Genomic DNA, 21702 nt, shown 5'->3' on the forward strand with positions numbered 1-21702 from the left:
ACACGTACGGTGGTTTCTCGTGCCGTACAGATCTTTGGTTAATTGTGACATGGTCTCACTTGAGCCGAGAGAATACATACCATTCACGCGACTGGCGTTACTTGAAACGAAATTCATTATTTATATTAGGCACCACTGGTTTCTAATCAAGTTAAACTATCAAGGCACTTTTACCAGATGCATACAAATACGCCAGTTTGGTATTTTACTCCACTGCACCACATATACAGTTGGAGAGTTCAAAGTCATAATGGTAAGTTTGAAAAGTTTTACATTGGTGTAACGACGAAAATGATAACGGATTTTGATGAAACGTGAGGTGATTGCATCCAAGCTGCAATTAATGACAAAGGTTCTTCGTTAGTTCGTATTGAGATTCGATGATCATTTTGGTGAAATGAAACCAGATTTATACTATTTGAGCTTGTGTTTAAATTCCAAATATAACTGTGGATTGAAAATGATTCAAAATATCCGATGTTTTCGAATCAAAACGACAATAGTATCATTGTATAAGTACTTTCTTTGATTGTAAGGCAAAGCTGGAAGTAATGCACCAAAATGTCACCAAAATCCGTTTCTTAGACACCCAGCTCTTTTATTGAATAACTTTTCAAGGGTGACCAATTGTGCTCTTAATATTTTTAAAAATCCTAAAATAAAACTTTACATGTTACTAAATATCTTAAGACTTTCGTATAAACTTAAGGTATGCGTATTTATTATACAGGCACTTTGGTTTGAGCTTTGGTTACGTTTTGATGTGTCTCAGTTATTGACAAAAACGTTTTTTTTTTTTTTTTTAGTTTCATTGATGGACAGCTTTGCGAAGGGATATAAAACTTTATTAGCACGTAATCAGAGAAGATTGATACTCTTTTTTGAGTGAGTTTTGTTAGATTTTTAAAAATATTTTGCAATATTTTTCAAAATATTAATTTTTCCAAGTTTAGAAATGCTGAAATTTTTTTTTGTTATCTGCTTCGGCATTCGTTCCAATAAGTATAATTATTTTCAAGCTCAAACTTTTTAAAAACTGTCAAAAAATATTATCTTTGGAAACTGCTGAATTTTTAAAAAGTTTTCTTCTAAAGACAATGATAACTTGTCTATTAAGAAAAGGTTTTACATAACTCCTTTGAAAATTCGAAAAATAACTTTAACATTTTTTCCTTGAAACATTAACTCATGTATCGCATTATTTTTTCATACTTCTGCAGATCCTTAGATTAATACTATCCATTTCCTTACGAAATCGCTCATCAATGTAAATATCATGTTTTTAACGTACAAAATATGATTATCTCTAATTATTCTTACGTAAAACTCCGAACATCTTAAAACTTAGAAAAAATTAGCTCGCTCCTTCTATTCTCATTCAAATAAATAAACAAACACCCCCTCCACATACACTCACTAAGAACTAAAGTTTGCAAACATGTTATAACCAGTTCACGTACAGGTTGTAACTGGTTCGTGCTTAAACTTTCTAGCTTATTACAACGAAATCATATAAATTAATGTAGTGACTTAGAAAAGGAAGAAGAGGAAAAATAGTCAATAACACAACGACGTGCATTGCCCGCAAAAAAGGTTTTACCGGGGACCATAAAGCGTAGGGGGGTGTGTATGGTGTCCGGTGTAGTGATGCGTGGGGCCGACGCTCTGATGTGGCGGGGGGTAGGACCAGTGCGCGGCGGGCGTCGCGTAGAACTGATGATGTTGTTCCTGGGTGGGTATACCTGGTATCAGTGGCATGCCACTGGTGGGGTATGCCGCTGCACCGATACTCGGACCACTGCCCGTCGCCACAGTAACTGGGTTTGCGGTCACGCTCTGCGCAGCCACTGAACAAGCTGGTACACGTTTGGGTGCAGGGCTCGCGGATGCATTGGTGGCAGCACTGGTGCTCCCGTCGCAATCGTCCGGCTCGCAGTCACGGAAACCCTTGGCGAACGGGTTGCTGGCTATCTTCAGTTGGGTTATCCGGTGGTTCTGGTAGGCCGTCACTGCCGTGAAGCGGGTCTCCGGGAATGAGAAAGTCTTGAAGTTTTCGGTACGTGGGTCTGGCGACGAGCCCGGTGGCGACGGAGCCACGACCACGTGGCAACGTGGCTGGTAGCGGTGCATCGAATTCAGGATTATCTGTAACGTGAAAGAAGACGAGTGATTAATCATTAACATATATGTTTGACTCTCGATTGTAACCAAATAACTTAATCACAAAGCGATCACACATCTCTTCCGCAATCATACCTCATGAGTACTTAAAGCAAGTTAGGTACCAGTGAATACTAAAAGTGTAGAAGACTTATGATTGTGCAAGGAGGCAGGTAAACAAATGTAGGATGAAATCAGAAAAGGGTAGTTGGAAATGTAAGATTTACGGATTATGAAGAAATGCACATGAAAAAAATACTAAAATTATTAAAAGAGGAACCAATAGATGCTTTGTGTGGATACATAAAAGCGTTTGATAACTTAGATGAATCAAGAAATCGGTAAGAAGTAACAGGCACATGATTGTTATGGTAAATTGAAATGTTATGGAGAAGTAAGGTGTTTGCTGATCTGTTGGGGGTGAGGTTCAAGAAATAATAACACCTGGGGTTTGGTATCTCTTAGTTTAATACACCAACGTTTTTCTGACCATTTGTGTCAGCCTCATTAGGCTCAGGAACACGCGAAAGTTCATGAAATGTTACAACTCACTTGTCACTGGTCGAACGATAGACTAAGTTGAAATGTTATTCTTGTAATTAAAAACACCAACAAAAGTTTATGTTAAAGACACACACCGTAAGTCGAACTGCAATCGAGATGAATAATAAGAAAAATTTGACATACAAGGAGAATAAATTTTTCAGCTAAATCTATGCGCTAAAATAATGATTGTGAACATATATGTTACGATTTGCACTGGAAACCTGGTAGAGGTACAATGTGCGCACGATAATTTTTCTATGGAGCTTTAGCGGCTGTTATGCAAGCTTCGTGGAATCTAGGACCACTTAGATACAATATGTGCAGGGCTGTCTATTTGTGGGCGTGGCGGAAAAAAGTGACAACTTTATCGCTTCCTCTTTAAAAAAGGAAAAAAAAAAAAACGAGATGATAGTCAAACGGGGGAGGGGAGGACGGGTGGGCACGCGCAATAAGTCTCAACTAGTCAACAACTTTTGCAGGAGAAGGAAGTCGCGAAAGTTTACGACGACGTCTCGAAACCTTGTGCTTGTACTCACACGCCACGTGGTGAGGTAACGAAAGTTGTGCAAAAGCCCACACGCTCCTCCGCGCACAGACCGACGGGGGTTTTTTAACGACCGTGGCATCCGAAAGAGAGAGGATGCATGCGATGGGGGTGGTGGAAGAGACTTTTTGAAACTTTGCGCGCGATCGCGCGAAGAGGCTGTAAAATTTTGCGACCCCTTCACCTTGAGGCATCGCTCTATCTCCATCGCTTTTTCGAGTCCACGGTGGCTCAGATACTTTGCTCCTATGATCTCTATTGGAAGGAGAAGAGATAAAAAAATACGGGCTCTATAGAGAAAAAATGTACGTATATATAATGTGAGCATCTCGGGTGTACGCACACACAACATCTGGGCATCGAGCACTAGATTTATCATCGCGTGTGCACGAGAGAGAGGAGATGATGACGAATAATGAGAGGAACGAGCTGAGAGCTTTTTCGGCTGACATTCCGTGCACTTATGTGCCTATGTGTATATATATATACATTACCACGAGGTCGGGAGATGTGACAAGAAAGCTCTGGTTATGAAAGTTTACACGTATATAATATGTTGTGGAATCTCATCTCAACCAAAATTTTTACATTAAAGTTTAATGAAACATTTTTATTTTTTCGTGGAGTAAATTTAATATAGGTAACACAAACGTGTTTGTCATGATGTTTCATTAGAAAGTGAAATAAATAATTAAATAAATAATACTCTTTTTAAATAAATAATACTATATCGTTTTTTGAGATGAATAAAGATGTAACTCGGCTCTGTATTTGAAAATTAATTAACTTTGTTATTGAATAAATTACAAAGATATGACACAACTTTGCGATGAATAAAGGACCAACTTGGAAATTTAGGAAGTATAATAAGGTATAACTCGAACTTTTTCTCAAGCCCAGTTACCCTTTTTTACTCCAAAATGCTGAAAGCTATCCCATTCCTTAGCGTTCAGCAAAATCAGGCGACAATATTCACTTTTCCAGATAAAATATGAAATCGTTATACATTAATTTATACTTCACAATGATCGTATACAACCCTATCATGAGTATTCAACTGTACATATGTGTCTATGCAGTTAATAATTGATACTACGAGCTTTACTTCACAAAATGTATACAGTGCATACATTAATTTCTATGCAATGTGGTTTTACCTACTTAAATAATATTTTGTTGACGATTTAAAAAAATGAATAAAAGTACGGATCTCCCTTTCAAACTTTCAATAAGCCCATCAATTTAAATACATTTTTACATACTTTTGGTTATCATCTTATCTTTCAACACACATGTGCTTGTACATAAATCTTAGACCATCCTGATTTTATAAAAGTATCTAAAAAAAAGAAACGTTCAGTCAACGCAAGGAAATTCCCTCCTCCCCCCAACCCCCCAAAACGCACGCACTTACCACACACGGAGAGAAAAGAGAGCGCGTCCATCACCTACGGGGAAAAACGGAAGACGGAAGGGGTGGGGGTAGCGAAGACGCGTTTGACAGTTTCGGGAGTACCGGTGATTAATTAACGTTGGCGAGGAGGGAAGCAGAAAAAAAATAGAAAGAAATCATACCCCCGTCTTCCATTTCTCCTCGTACATGCACGCGCACCTAAGTTATATTATGAAGGGGGCCGGAGAGTAACAACTCGACACCGCCCTCCGAGCGCTCGAGTGCATCCCCAACACAAATTATCGGACGGACGTTTATGAGAACATGTGTGTCAGTGGGCTCCGTCTATAGGGGTATCTATAATATGTACAATGTGAACGTCTCTCGGTCCTTGGAAAGAGGAGTACTTTTTTTTTATATGCGTCCTGTCTAATGTGTCTCGTGCTGGGTACGGAAGGAAAAGTACCCCGGGAATATACAAGATCTGTGGCTAGGATTCACTTTCTTCGGTTGCCTTTTTACATCTGCAATTTAAAACAAAAAAATGTTTTTCTTGCTCTTGATCATAAACACTTGAAGAATTGATAACTCTGCCCGTGGATTTTGCAAGCTGGTGAGTGGTGGAATCATTTAAAAATGTAGATAAATGAAATCCAATCAATTAAATTATACCGAAAATATCATAGAATCAATGGAATCAATGCAATCAAAATTCAAATACGTCATGAGCCCAGAAACGTTTGAAACTTTATTTGTACACGGAGAAAAAACATGCTTTTATGCTAAAAAGTATGACATTTACTTTCGAGTATTGAAAAGTACGTCTTAAATCAAATTAAATAAGATAAAATAATTACACCATAAAAAAAACATTTATTAAATAATTATTTAAAAAATCGTTTTTTAAATGATAAATGCACTCTAAAATCATCATCTCTATGCACCGCCGTCCTATGGAAAAAAAGCGTAAGTGCAATGTTGTTCTTATGGCACATACGCTGGGACGACAGTGTGGACCCTCCACGTAATAGTGACAAGTCCCTCGGGATTATTAATAAAAAAGAGATTATACGAAGTGAAGCAACAGTTCATTTGAAATCCTAACTTCGTATGCTTTTATTCTCCAAATTGCCGCGAAGGAAAAGAGATTCAGTAATTACTTTGACAATTAGGGCCACACACGTGGGCGCGTGGCCCAACAGGGGAAAACAAGAAAAAAAGAGTAGTCGTTCCCTTCACTTGGCTCCACGTCTCTATACAGCAAAGACCGTTTCAACCAAGCAAGACTTGTCCCGGCTTCTGTCGTCTCTTGGACTTATTTTTGTTTTTTCTTTTTTTTTTTTTTCTAACTCGGTAGCCCTTATTTATTTTTTTTTTTTTTGTTGATGGTAATAAGTGTATGGGGAATAGTAGGGGGGCACGAGGAGCGCGAAACAAAATGTCAATTAAGGAACGAGCGCCGGATGGAATTTTGAGCTGCAACGCATGTCAGACCTTTTTTTCCGTAGGGGGTAAGTTATTGTACGATTGGGAGGAGGTTGAATTTCAAAAACGGCTGAAAGGGCTAGAAAGTTACTTATAATAGAAAATCAAGAAGTATCTTGGTGTTCATGTTTATCATATTGGGAGTGAAAAGTGAATGAGTTTCCGTTATCGTGTAGTTACTTTAGATAATATTTTGATGTAAATTTTAATCCAAAGTTTTAAAATATCATTCTTTTTAGACAAATCAGGATGTGTAAATGTAATATGATCAAAAAACAATGTAAACAACCACTTCATTATACGTGGCTAACACATTTTTTTATTTTTTTTTTTTATTTTTACTAACTGGAACCACCATAAAGTAATACCCACAATCAAATTATTTTTTAATTACTACAAATCATAATTTGAGGACTTACATATAGATTATTTTAAACTTTTTTACGTAACTTTTTTGAAAAATTGAGTAGAGCAACGTTTTTATCCAACTAATTGTACCGTACACGATAATTTAAAACAATGGCTCACACTTTTTCAATACCTGCAATATCTTTTTTATGAAAAACCAATAGTTTACGCGTGGACAAAAAGCAATATAAAGTTCCACATAATATTTAAATAAACTCAATAAATAGGTAATCATAAGCACCATGACATTAAAGATTCAAAATATCCGATTGTCTCAATGTATATCCTCTATCTGTATCTCGCTGTATATATAAATACACTCTTTCACAGATATATATTTGGGGTGTAAAAAATGCCCAGCGACGGATACTTTTCAAGCTCTTTCAACAGCTAGATTTCGTGCGAAAGATAAATAAAGGAGCACGAGATTCAAGCCGATCAATGAACGTCCATCGTCGCTGGGAACATCAACCATATAAACAAGATGAAAGAGAGCCCTTGGTGTTTTGACTAGTGGGACGGGAAAAAGTGTCGTCTCTTCTCAGAAAGCACGCCCGTCACTCTCATAATACTTGGTGACTTCTTGTTTACAAAACAATGGCTCAAACGCCCGCAATAATGGCTCAAAAAGATAAGTATTTTGTACTTACTGAATATACACAAATATTAAAAAACAAAAAAAAAAAAAAAAACAAAGTCCAAATACGACTTCAAGTTTCGCAGCAAAATAAGAATCAATTCGAAATTCATCCTCCGTCTAAAAACTTTGCTCTTGTCATTTCCTACGGAACTTGTCGAAATGACAATAAACATTTTACAACCTACGCCAAAACACGTTTCATAATTTTTTATCGCCGCAAAAAGACCAACAAGCACAACACAGGATACGCACCCGAGTTCATTTGGTGGATCATAATTTTTATTTTTAAGTTCCCTCGTCCACGGTCATAACTCGCGAAAACTCTCGCTCACCCCTCATCATCCACGTACTTTCTTTCCTCTCTCTCTCTTCCTCTCTTGTTCGAAATCCCACTCTTTCCAGCAAAAATACGCGTAAACGCGGCAGTCCGTGCTTGCATTCTAAATAATTCCTGGCAGCATCCGAGCTCGTATCTCAGCTCAATTAAGCCGAAGCCGTCCGAAACGACAAACACGTGCGCCCGAGGGAGGCGCCGTGTCTTTCTATCCCGTGACTTTATTAGAAGGTATATTACACAGAGTAGCAGAGCACCCGAGCGTGAGTTCTCTCTTAAATGTAGTTCCTGTGCATAATATGGAAGGAGCTTCGAGCTTCATATACATGCAAGCGCGAAATTCTTGGAGTTACGTGGGGTGGAATAAATCTCAGTATATGTGCAGGGAATATCTGACGGAGAGAAGATACTTGGATTCTTCCTTTTCTTGTTCTTTATGTGCGTGAGAGGAGGAATGAAGTAGTGATTTCTTGGGTTTGTTCTAGAATATTCTATTCTAAGAGAAAAACAGTGCATGTATATTAATACAAAGAGATAACTTAAGGTCAATTGTTTACCGAATAAAGTTGGATATTTTAACGAAATTATTCATGTAATAGCTCTTTGATAATAATTATTATTTTTGTGAAATGAAAATACTTTTTAATTTGAAAAATCTGATGCACATTCACCATATAATTAAAAAAAAAATTTCTTTTTACTAAAATTTTCTGTTTAAATTTTAGTATTAAATATTTCAAAATAAAAATACAATTTCATTAAAGGGTCTAGCCAGTTAAGGAGAATAACACCAAACTATCAAAAGGCCGTATGAAAAATATTATGACGCTGAATTTTAGATCTCTAAAATTAACAACTCCCGGTAAGTGCGATCGGTCAAACCGTTTTTTTTTCATTTTCTCAGCTTAGTGAGAAAAAAACTGAAATTTTAAATCTCTAGATCACTCCTGGTAGATGTAATGAAGCAAACTGTGTTTTTCATTTTGCTTTGTTTTTTATTTTTATTATTTTCTTATATGTATATTATTATTATTATTATTCATCATGTTAGCTAAGTCACTAAAAAAAAGTTTTAAAAAATGTACAAAAATGCACTTTTGAACAACAAACATATATAAACTTACTAAAAATTTTAAGCACTAAATCCAAATTTTCAAATTAATTCAAAAGTTTTAAAAAGCAAAAAAGAATTTTTTTTGAGTGGTATGACAAAAAGAATTTTTCAGCAAAACGTAATATTTTTCTGTTACCACGAATTTTTTTAAGGTCTAAAAAGTTGTGAAACATATCAAAAAAATAAATAACTGCAATTTTTGGAATTTTTCGACATCATTACTACGACAAATAAATTTAAAAAAAACTCTGTGTATTTCCACTAAACAAAAGTTTTTAACAATGGTTTTATTGAATCTTTTTTTTTTTTTTTTTTGGAAAATTTTTGTCTCAAAAATGTGATTGCAAAGAGTTTAGCCAGGTAAGAAGAGTTAAAGTGCACTAAATACTATTGTAGATCGAAAGAAAGTATAAAAAAATGTTAAGCCAAATTTCAGATTTCTAGATCAATCCTGGGTAGTGCAAGTGGGAATTTTTTTTTTTTTTTTTTTTTTTTGGTAAGTGACTGAAAAATGGTGAAAAAAATGTACAAAAAATGGACTGATGAATAAAAAATATACATCAATTTTTTTTAAAACTTTTTTTGTACTAAACTGTACTATTTAGACTTTCAAAATTGTTTAAAATTTTAGAAAATATCTTTTTCAGGTGCTATGGCCAAAAAAATTTGTTTGAACACAACGCAAAATTTTTTTCTAGTACTAATAATTTTTAAAATATTTTTACTTGTGAAACATACGCAGTCTTAAAAAAAAGCCTACATGAACCATTGCTAAAAATTTTTTTAAGAAGTAATTTTACGATGCTTCATTATTTACTTATTTGTCGTAGTGATGATGTAGAAAAATACCAAAAATCGTGGTTTCTAATTTTTTGACCTGTTCCACAACTTTTCAAAGTAAAAACAGTTCATGGTAGTTTTAAAAAATCTGCGTGCTGTTAAACAATTTTATTGTCATATTACTCAAAAAAAATTTTTTTTTAGAATTTTTAGAACATTTTAAAAGGCTCTCAAAATTTAAATTCAGTGCTAAAAATTAAAAAAAATATATGTATGTTTGTTTTTTTTAAATGCATTATTATGAATTAAAACAAATTTTTTTTAATTCACTGAGAGCAGAAAAAAAATTTGTAAAAACACAAAACACAGTGTGGCCGATGACACTTTCAGAAAATGATATAAAGATCTTATATATTATATAAAATTTTTTATAGTGCTTTTCGATTTACATAGCTTTTTTTAAAATTTATTTGACGTAGCAATAATGTAGAAAATCGCCAAAAATTCCAGTTTTCAATTTTTTGGACCTGTTACGCAACTTTTAAAAATAAAAATGAAACGTGATAATTAAAAAAAAAAAAATTACGTCTTGTTACAAAGTTTTTTTGACATTCCACTCAAAAAACTATTTTTAGAATTAAAAAAAAAAACTTTTTGAAAATCTCTCAAAATTTTGATTCAGTACTAAAAATTTTTAAATAAAGTATGTATGTTTTTTATTGAATAGCGCATTTTTGTAAATTTTTTAAAATTTTCTTTCAGTCACTGAGAGCAGAAAAAAAATTAAATAACACAGTGTAGACGTCCACACTCACTGAAAGTGATATAAAGATCTAAAATTTTATACAAAATTTTTTATACTTCTTTTTGATTTACAGAGCTTTTTTTTTAAATTTATTTGACGTAGTAATAATGTAGAAAAATTTCAAAAATAGCAGTTTTTTAATTTTTTGACCTGTTCTATAACTTTTAAAAATAAAAAAAAAAAGATTCATGGTAATAGAAAAAAAATTTATGTATTGTTAAAAAAGTTTTTTTATTATACTACTCAAAAAATAACTTTTTTTGGGATTTTTAAAATATTTTGAAAGTCTCTCAAAATTATAGTTCAGTGCTAAAAAAAAAAAAAAAAAATGTAAGTATGTTTGTAATTGAATAGTGCATTTTTTCTAATTTTTTTGTACTTTTTATTAGTTGTTGCGCCCAAAGAAAAAAAAGTAAAAGAAAAATTCAAGAAAAATCGTGGCAGATCACACTAACCGGAAATGATATAGAAATCCAAAATTTTGTACAAGTTTTTTTATACTATTTTTCAATCGACAGAGCTTTATTTTTAATTTATTTGACGCAGTAATAATGTAGAGAAATTCCAAAAATAAAAGTTTTTAAACTTCTTGACCTGTTACACAACTTATAAAAATTAAAAAATAAAAAATTCAAGAAAATAGTTTACGTGTTAAATTAATTTTTTTGTCATACTACTAAAAAATTTTTATTTTTTTATTTTTAATTTTAAAACATTTTGAAAGTCTCTTAAAATTTAAATTCAGTGCCAAAATTTTTTTTTAAATATGTGTATGTTTTTTATTTAATAATGCATTTTTTTTAATTTTTGAAAATTTTTTTTAAGCACCTGAGAGTAAAAAAAAAAAAAATAAATAAAAAACATAGTGTGGCCGATCACACCCACCGAAAGTGATATAGAGATCTAAAACTTGATATAAAATTTTTCATACGTCTTTTCTATTTACAGAGCTTTTTTTTTTTAGTTTATTTGCCGTAGTAACGAACTAAACAAAAACTTCAAAAATAGCAGTTTTTAATTTTTTGACCTGTTCCATACCTCATAAAAATTATTAAAAAAACTTGACGGTAATAGAAAAATGCTTACGTGTTGTTTAAAAATTTTTTCTGTTATACTACTCAAAAAACAATTTTTTAGGATTTTTAAAACATTTTTTAAGTGTCTTAGAGTTTGAATTCAGTGATAATAATGTTCAAAAAATGTGTTAATGTTTGTTACTTTAAAGTACATTTTTTTAGATTCGTAACAGTTGTGAAACAAGTAAAAAAAATAAACAACTGTGATGTTCGACATTTTTCTTTGTTACTTTTCTTACAAAACAAAGTCTTCACCTAAAAATTACTTTAAATTTTTTTAAGAAGTAATTTTATGCAGCGTTATTATATACTTATTTGTCATAGTGGTAATGTTCAAAATTTACAAAAATAGCAGTTTTAAAATTTTTTTAACTGTTCCACAATTTAAAAAAATTTAAAAAATATTCATGGCAATAGAAAAAAATTGACGTATGTAAAAAAACTTTTTAGTATTTTATTTAAAAAATAATTTTTTTTTTAATTTTTAAACTATTTTGAGTCTTTCAAAATTTCAAGTTAGTGCTAAAAATTTGTAAAAAATGTATGTATGTTTGTTGTTGAATAGAGCATTTTTGTAAATATTTTTTTTACTTTTTTAAGTAACTGAGCTCAGAAAAAAAAAAAAAATAAATAAATAAGCAAAACACAGTGTGGCTGACAACACTTATCGAAAGTTGAATAGAGATCTCAAATTTTGAGTAACATTTTTATCCCACTTTTCGATTTACAGAGCTTTTTTAATTTATTTGTCATAGTACTTATGTACAAAAATTTCAAAAATCGTAGTTTCTAATATTCTGACTTGTTCCACAACTTTCGAAAGTAAAAAAAAATGTATGTTAATAAAAAAAAAATTTTCGTACGGTTGAAAAAATGTTTTTGTCATACTATTAAAAAAAAATTTTTTTCAAGATTTTTTATAAAATTTTGAAAGTCTTTTAAAATTTGAATTTAGTGCTAAAAATTTTATGTATGTTTGTTATTTGATAGTGCATTTTTTTTAAATTTTTTAAACTTTTTTTTAATCACTGAGCTCAGAAAAAAAAAGAAAAAAAAGAAATGAAAACAGTACGGCCGATCACACTTACCAGAAGTGATATAGAGATCTAAAATTTTTTATAGCATTTTTTATACTTTCTTTTGATTTACAAAGTTAGAGTAAAAAAGTAGTAACACTCTCACCTGGCTAGACCCTTAACAATAATATATTTAAGAGACGAAAATTTTTCAAAAATAAATAAGTCTTAATAGGACCATTGTTAACAATTTTTTTTTAGTAGATATAACAGCACTTTCATTTACATTTATTTGTTGTAGTAAATATATAGAAGAATGCTAAAAATTGCTGTTTTTAATTTTCTTGACCTGTTTCACAACTTTTTAAAATCTGAAAAAATTTATGGCAATAGAAAAATATTTGCGTTTTGTTAAAAAATTTTTTTGTCATACCACTCAATAAAGAATTCTTTCTAGAGTTTTAAAAAAAATTCTTAAATTCTGTGAAAATTTGAATTTAGGGCCGAAAAATATTAAAAAATTTATGAATGTTTGTTATGCAAATGTGCATTTTCGTACGTTTTTTTTAATTTTTTTTTTTTTTTTCAGTTACTTCGCTAAAAAAAAAAAGACAATTTGGCTGATCACACTTACTGGAAGTGATCTAGAAAGCTAAAATTTAGCATAATATTTTTTATAGTTCTTTTTGTTCTACAAAGTTAGAGTGAAAAAAAGAATTTCGTGTACTTTAACCCTTACTTACCTAGCTGGACCCATTACAACATTTTTGAGGGACAAAATTTTTCATAAAATGAAGAGATTTAAAATTTTGTGTTACATTTTTTATACTGTCTTTCGATCTCCAAAGTTAGAGTAAAAAAAGTGTTTGGTGCAATTTTACCCTCCTTACCTGGGGGTGTACAATAACATATATTACCTTTACAATAACATTTATGAGAAACTAAAATTTTTTGTGCAACAAGTAATATTTTTTCAAAATAATAAATTACTTAGTATCTATTACTGCAGTCAGTTATTTACTTCTTCGTATTTGAGAGCTGTGTTAGTTCATTTTCTGCTCAATCATTCAAATACTCATTTAAATTTAATTTTTATAGACTTTATCTCATGTTATTATATTCATACTTTACTGTAAAATTTTATTTATTACATGATATCACATAATAATAAATATTGAATACCAACATTAATTGATTGCTATTTCTAACATACTACCTAAAATATAAATTATTATAATATGTTATTTGTATCGTTTAAGACATCATGCTCTTTTGTTATAAATATCATTTATTGTCCTTCTACCACTGTATTTTATACACACAAAGAGTTTATGACCTTATTTAATTATTAAGGAAATGAAACATAATTGGTCATACTTGTATATGAATATTTATGTGAATGTACGTAAACGTACACACGAGGCAACACAGAGTGGGCTTTTTTTTAAAAAAGGGATTTACTTATATTCTCTGTTTATGAAAAGTATGTAGGTATATTTTATGTATGTACGTATGTTACATCAAAATTTTGTTTATCGCCAATTACGAAGGTTGTAGAAATACCTGAAAGTACAGTGTCCATGACAACTACAAATATTACCGTAGAAATGAGGGGGTAAAAAAATGTTTATGAAACGTCTGTGCTATGGATACGTATGTAATATATACTCTATTTACTTCCTTTCATGATAACTTGGATTTTCGTAAAAAAACACTTAACTTAGATAAAACTGACTAGATTTACTCTACTTGTTCTTTGAACTTACATACATCGCAAACGATATTGTACAGTAAAGTGAAAAAATTGGAATACATAAGAGAATCAATAACTCACATGTCCATTATCATCGAGCTGATTGTTGGTTAGCTTGAGCTTGTCGAACGACACGGGTTGTTTCATCCAGTGCGCTCCGCTGGCCGGACTGTCGGGATGGACGTGAATGCGAGGCGGCGAGACGGGATCCGCCCTGCCGGCCACCACCCAGGCGCTGCTGTGAAAAGCGTACCTGTATCGCTTGTCGTCGCACGGCACAAAATCCATCACCAGCAAATAGTCGGTGTTGGGCTCGAGGCCGAACAGTCGGCACTGCATGCAGAATTAAATTTATCTTTGAATATGATTTGTCAGCACTCCAACCCCTAGGACACTAAATCTAATATTTACATATATACTGATTTTCGTTGTTAATGAGAGAAAAAGGATAAGAATTTTACATTAATTCCTTAAATGCCTTCAGAATAAATTTTTTTACATCCATCGTTTTTTAGTCAACATTTTTAAAAAATTTTAGTATGAAACCGTTTCAGAATAGTTTTTACTTGTTGTGAACCAAAACGTGTCAAAGAAGTGAATTCCACAATTTATTTTAGTTGTAAAAAGTTAACTTAAATTGACCAAAAGTTTGACGCACAGGGAGACAGGAAAAAAATACATCGAATGTTTTTTCCCGCACAATCACCGATCTAACCGAGACTAATATACCAGAAACTCGTCCCCCACTGGTTTTGGCGCCCTGAACCAGCGTTTAACACTATAAAATAAAAACTCCTAAAAACATGAATAAAAAGAAAAAGAGTCAACAACAAGCCCACCTGAAACGTAGGGAACATCCGTCGGCCAGCCTTGGTGACTATCATCTCGGTGCCGAGCTGGTGGAACTCCTCCCACAGTGCTCTGGCCTCGAGCGTGGCACCAGTCCCGACCAAAGCAACATGCAGTGGCCTCTTCAACTGCTGATGTTGCTGCTGTGTCCGGATGCTTTCGTCCTCGCTGCGTGTGCTGTTGTTATTGCTGTCGTTCAGTCCTCGGCAGGAGTTAGAATCCGGGTGAGAAGAAGACAGGCTTGTCGTAGTGCAGACGGTGCTGTTGCTCGTGATGATGCTGTCCGGGAGACTTGACGGCGATCCCGGTTTTTTTGTTGTACCACTGTGGCTACCACCCGCCGTCTGGAGACACGCTAAAAATTACGTTTTTTTTTGTTTCTTTTTAATAGAAAATTGTACTGTATAATATGTTATCGTTCGAGCCTTTGTCGAAGTGTTGGAGGCCTTCGTTAATGTACATACGCACGTAGTGTAATCATTACTATCATGATGTATATTAAAAGTATGAGACAAGATGAGCCCAAATGATCAGATTTTGGACATATACGTGATTCGTTACAACTTTTAAAATAGATGAATCATGCAAGTGCAAAACATTCTTTGTCTCAACACACGTGCTACTGATTTTTGACCCATTGTGACCTGTAGGTCCGTGATTACGAAATAAATGGTTTTCCACCCCTTCAGATAACAAACAGTAAAGGAAGTTGAACCAGAAAAATTTACACCAAAGTTTGTTATGAACATCCTAGAAGACAGTGAAAATAACATCATAAAGTCGTTACGGTAGTTGTTTGCCAAGTGTACTAGTAAAATAAGTATACTCATCATAAAAATGTTAAAAAATAACGTGATTTGTCGGTTTGAAAGCAATTTTTTTTAGCCTCCTTAAAATTCTTAAGTCGTTTGTTTACGAAGGAAAATTCTAAGGAATCTAACAATTTGGGCACACTGAGTGACACTTTCTGTTAATTAAGAACTAGAAGCCAACATCATTATCCACGGTCCCATTAACCACGATTACCCATGTGCTTGGTTACATAAGACACACCATTTTTAATTTTACACGATTTTTTTTTTCCTTTTTCTATACACAAGAGCTTATCTATAGCTATACATTTGAATTATTTGTTCATTAGCCAAAATAAAAATAAGATAAAAACACTAATTAAATTTTTTACAGTGAACATCGTCAGGTTACTAAAATTTTAAATGCCATCTAAAAATATACGAAATTTGGATAAAAATAATTTTCTTAAAAGACCAAGAGAAGATGATCCGTTAAAACAAACAGAGGACAGGCTGAAATTGTTGAAAAAATAAAAAAATAATTATCGTACGTTAAAACGCTTTTAACATTTCTCTGCAACACTCATGCTAATGATTCGGATATTTAAGGAATATTTTAAAATCAAATAGAAATGGTCGACTAGTTTAAAAATAAAAATTGAACATGTTTGACTCAATATGGTTTGTTCGAAAATCTTGTAAAAAAAATGAAAAAATTCCTTTAAAAGTTAGAGAAAGCTTTGGCTTGAAATATAGTTGTTCCTGAAACAACTAAAATCCGAACTCACAGAGAAAACTACCTCTAAAACTTTTTAAAATTGTTTTCAAAACGCATCGTGCTACTGTAATCTTTCAACAATCTATGTTCGAGGTCTTACTCACAGATGGAAAGTAAGTTTGTTTTTCGAGCATACTTTTCGATTGTATCCATACCAAACTCTTGTTTTTGCATGTGGACTTTATTATTCGCGAATTTGTCTTAACTTGGAAACGTACTTACAACCGTATGTACGGGGAAAAACAAAATTCGCTTGGTTAAAATAAGCTCAAACGAGAACATACATCAGTCCATTCAACAAATCGCGTTATACTATGCATAAGGTGTTTTGCTTCACGGAGAAGCGTCAAGTAAGCTTCTCGGAGTTTCGGGTACAACAACTTCCTACTTATTCCTGTTTACTGGAGTTCGTGATGTTTTAGAAGATGATGTTATAGTACAGATTCGCGTTGGTCCTAAAAGTGGTTCATTTTAATTTATAACTTTTATCCATAATGAGAAAAATATTTTCTTATAACTTCATATTACCACGCAGGTCTTTATTTAAAAATGTTCAAGCTTACCATTCTTTAGCAGTATTATTTGTAATGCGGGAAAACGATTAAGGCACTGGAGATAGTCCCAAAATACAATGGAGCAAGTTAGACTTGATTTAAAAAAAGTGGAGCCGAGCATTTGAGCGGAGGGGCAGAACAAAACGAACAGCTCATTGGATCGCATGGTTGTGCAGGCAACGATTTTTAGGACAGTCGGAATGCAAAAAACGAGCGGGAATGACGTCGCGCAAGATACCATGCTTTTTTGCTCGAAAACGAGACAAGTGGAACGCGCCGACCGAGGAGGGACTTAATTAGATACTATCGGTGATTGTGGTGGGCTTTTCCGACGGAAGCTTGAATGTGAGTCTTGACGGAAGCATTTGTTTTTCTTGTCTATCGATTTTATTTTCCTGGTATTGTCAAAGATATATGTCACTTTCTGCATCAATTTTATCCGGTTTTCGTGCGATTATACGTGATTTTTTGCATAACACAAAAATCATAATCAAAGAAAATTCACTACTCAACACGTATATTTGCAATGGTTATAAAGGTTAATTATAATTTGTGTCTTTAAAACGTCTCTATGTACAAAAAATATGGCGGTTGAATGTCGTTTGCGATCCACTTACAGTTGAATAAATCTAAAAAATAACTTGCACAAAAAAAATACCCGTATCACTTCTTATGGTGCCCACGACGCAACCTCATCGATACCCACTGAAAGATTGATTTTGTCCAAACAAATTTAATATTTTCTTTTCATCCTATTCATGTAGAATGGCAACAGAAAATGGACTTACTTGTGAGCAATTTATTAAATAATACACTGAGATTAAATGAAAAAAAGGTATTTAAAAAAACTTTGCATTCTTATTACCAAGCACATATACAAAACTCATTGAAAGACCCTTAAATTTCCTTTACTCTACAAACAGTATAGTACTCTTTGAAGAATTTCAAATAGAATTTTTTGATAAATACAAAAAACATATTAAACTATCATACAATTAAACATAAAATAAACCTCACATTTCTAAATAAATAATTGTTATTATCTTTTTACATTTCAAATACGTTTGAGTAATTTAACATTTAAAACTATACGAAGAGGAAAGAATGTATAAATAGTAAAAATTTAATGAAAAACAAAAAGAAAAAAACACTTTTCAGTGATGGAGTTGAGTTACACAAAAACTACGAAAACTGATCTTAGGTCATGGTATAGTTGTAATATATACATCAATATGACCTAAGATACAAGATCATATCAACCATGACCTAAGATCTATTTCGTAGTTTTTGTATTATCAAAACGTACACGTAATAAGAGTACACGTCATTTACATCCCCGGATTATCTTTACGAGCCTTTCCTGTATAACTCATAATATTCGAACACTTGGAATAAAAATTACCATACTTCTTTTTTTTACATCTGTAATCTTTTTTTCCCCACTGAATCTCAGTAGTTAATTTCATCTATTATAATAAAATATAACCTAGTTTGTATCTCTCGTCGAGGACACCTTCTGTATATTCCAAACAAAAACCACACAATAGTGTCCCGCCGGCGGATACAGGGAGCTTTCGAGCTTGCAAGCTCATATATATCATCGGGAGCGACACTCGCGAACTCGGTCGACTATAAAAGACCGTGTCAACATCCCCGAGCTAGACTTGGCATCAATCACAATCGAGCACCACTGAACATTTTTACATTTTTCAAGTTCTAGAGCAAGTTACCCCCCCGCGCGGTCCTTGGTCACTTCGAGTCACAGGGTAACGACCAGCATTAAACCTTATATACTTATTCAACAGCTTCCACGACGAGTTTTCGATAATGTAATAAACGCGCTGTTGATACTCGTCTATTATGCAGCGAATCGGCAGAGTTACGCAACGAGGTAGATCTCGATTCCGACGACAGGGAGGTCGACGAACCAATGTCCCACGAACCGGTGTATTTTCATCCGCGAGCTCTCATTGTTTTTTTCTCTCAATCAAGTCGTGAACACAAATCCACCCCTTGGGGCGAAAAAACTATAGGTTTCAGATTTTACAAAATGACTCCTTGGACATACACAAAGTAATGATCATAAAAAAAGTAATCCTCACTAAGGAAAAAACCACGTCCATCCCTCCTACGCAACAAAAAAAAGGCCCCCGAAAAAAGCACCTACCTTCCATCTGTTGCATGGGCGAGGGCACGGCACCGATATGCGGCTGAGTGGCTTGCAGTTGCTGGTGCTGATGATGGTGATGCCCGACCCACTGCTGATAGCAGTAATCGCCAGCCGGCTCGTGTCTCTGCTCGTGCTGCTGCATGACGGTACACGCAGCGCGCTGTTGTCAGTGGCGTCACCTCCTATCCCACGCGCGCGGGGTCATCGCGGTGACAATATTCCACCCACGACCCCGGCATCGAAGGGATGCCACTTCCTCCCAACTATCGAGTACTCAATGGTCACGGATACACGCGACAAAGAAGAAGAAACGCTGATCTGCCGACAGGCGCGCGATATTCCTCACCCCCCGGGACCGGCCGATGACAGAAAGTATATGCCCAAGCAGCCCCAGAAGATGAGAACCGGCGTGGAGAGACGAAGAGGCCGCGGAGAGAGCTCCACGCAGACTAGCCGAGCGGCCTTATCATCGCGCCGTCATTACCTTCTCCTCCGGGTTCCTTTGATCGGCCTCTCTACGGTATACAGAGGGGAAGCTTGGCGCGCGCGCGCGTGCCGCGAGGGATACATCGCACACATTGGGGGGGTTTTAACGAAGGAGGGCCCCAGCCGGACGGGATACACCTACTCTCGAGCGCGTACTTACTCCCACGCACGCGGCTCGCGTCGCACCGCGGTGTTGGTGCATGCGGAGCGCGGCAGAGGGGGATGCGTGGGCGGGGCGATGACAGAGACTGGCTGATGGACCGGTGCGGGTACAGTAGGGGATGTACAGTTTCCGTGGGTGCGTGTTTTTTCGTTTTTTTCGGGGATATACCTATACGCTCGGGGCTGGTGAAATACTTATTGTGCCGCGGTGTCCCGAGCGCACGGACGACGATGATAGCTTGATGGGGTTGCGGTGGGTGCGGGCTCGCTGAATATTGCCGATCTGGGCTTTTTATCCCTCGGGGCTTTTATGCCTAAGGAGTCTCGGTCAGCCGAACAATGTCCCGTCTGTGTTACCTCCAAGACGTTTTAGTGTCCCATACTCGGTACACGGCTGTGATACATTCGCTCCCGCGGGAGGGCATTGACAAGTTGAGTGGCAAATTCGCCCCCCCCCCTCCCAAAGTCGTCGATAGCTCGCGAGAATATTATAATGTACGTATGCGCATGAGTGTTTGAACGGTATGGTGTATACCAGGTGGTAAGCACAACAAAACGCGTGAGCGCTTCGGGACGGAATTTTCACGCCTTGGCACTCGATTTGTCATCCGGGGGGGGCGATTTGTGCATCGTCGGTGGGATACGTTTTCCGCGATACGAGTATACGATGGCTTTGCGCGTTTGATGTGCATTCACGTGTATGATGTGTGATAGAGCAAAGGATGATAAAAGATGCGTTTTTTTTTTTTTTTTATTTACTAACTTTAGACAATTCTTTGCCATTGTCGTTGACATCGTATTGTTGTCGTGGCTCTGAGTTTAAAACAATTCTTTTTTATTTGTATCTTAACATTTTTTTTAGAAATTGATTCTTTGATGATATTTTAAAAACCTTTTTTGATACTGCATTTTTTAACATATAAAAACATAAACATTTTAAAATATACATTTAAAATAAACATTTTTTTGTTATAAAAAGACCTATACAAGTGATAATCACCAACCTCTTACGCAACTATATACATACAGATTCAGTATTTCACTTTATCTTATTTATTGGTCATAGGTACACTCACACACAACCACCATGACCCAGTGATTTCTCGGCATTCTATCTAAAAAGCACCGCCACATCGAGAGAAAGCAAGTGAATCGAATTTTTCGAGGCTAAGTATACACCCAACAAGTTCGCCGGCTCTCGTTCTATTTTTTGCCCGACTCTCTTTAGCTATTTTTCGAATTTTATTTTCGCCATACCGTGTACCGGCTCTCGAGAGCGTTTACACACACATCCAGTACACGCTCCAATGGAAGACACGGGGCTGTTGTCTTGCGCGTTTCTTTTAGACCCTTGAGTCTGTAGTGGTGCGGGCAGCAATGTCGTTTCTGTTTTGGCTGGCGCGCCAAAAGGCGGGGTTTTGGTCGGACAACGGGAGCCACCCAACAAATTAGTTGGACATCACTTGGCCTGGCTCCCTGGGTCGCAATACCTCTTGGACACGTTTGCCTTACTTTTTTTTTTTTTTTTTTATTGTAGGTACCGGGGAACACTTTGCTTTTTGAAGAATGCTTTCCTTTACCCTTTTGTGTTCGGTGAACTGAACTTTTTCGATACTCTCCTAATGTTGCAAAGTGTTGTTGAGTAAAACAATCGCATCAATTATTGGTATAATTTTATGCAGATTTATAAGATAGCCGATAAAGTGGTCACTTTCAAGTTTGGTGGATTTTCGGTTCTCTGTCTTTACTCACCATCTTTTTGCTATTCTGCTACATCGTTAAAAAATCCAGCTAAAAAGTTTTATTTTTAATTGATTTACTTACATTCCTGGCAGAGGGTGGTTTTTCTTAGAAATTT

The 21702-nt window shown here is 34.7% G+C and overlaps 1 protein-coding gene across 1 annotated transcript; it reads right to left on the reverse strand.

Annotated features, from left to right (window-relative positions):
• Window positions 1–1206: 1206 nt before the first annotated feature.
• Window positions 1207–19467, reverse strand: LOC106643058 (uncharacterized). The gene is made up of 5 exons (XM_089588804.1): window positions 19194–19467; window positions 15201–15258; window positions 14894–15170; window positions 14136–14387; window positions 1207–2145 (listed from the first exon to the last, which is right to left on the reverse strand). The coding sequence occupies exons 1-5, from the start codon at window positions 19336–19338 to the stop codon at window positions 1597–1599; spliced, it is 1281 nt and encodes a 426-aa protein (XP_089444930.1). The 5' UTR covers window positions 19339–19467; the 3' UTR covers window positions 1207–1596.
• Between the last annotated feature and the right edge of the window lie 2235 nt (window positions 19468–21702).

The sequence above is a fragment of the Copidosoma floridanum genome, unplaced genomic scaffold (genome assembly GCF_036245765.1).
Source record: "Copidosoma floridanum isolate Cflo_tuat_1 unplaced genomic scaffold, Cflo_Japanese_pri ptg000007l, whole genome shotgun sequence".
Taxonomy (NCBI): domain Eukaryota; kingdom Metazoa; phylum Arthropoda; class Insecta; order Hymenoptera; family Encyrtidae; genus Copidosoma; species Copidosoma floridanum.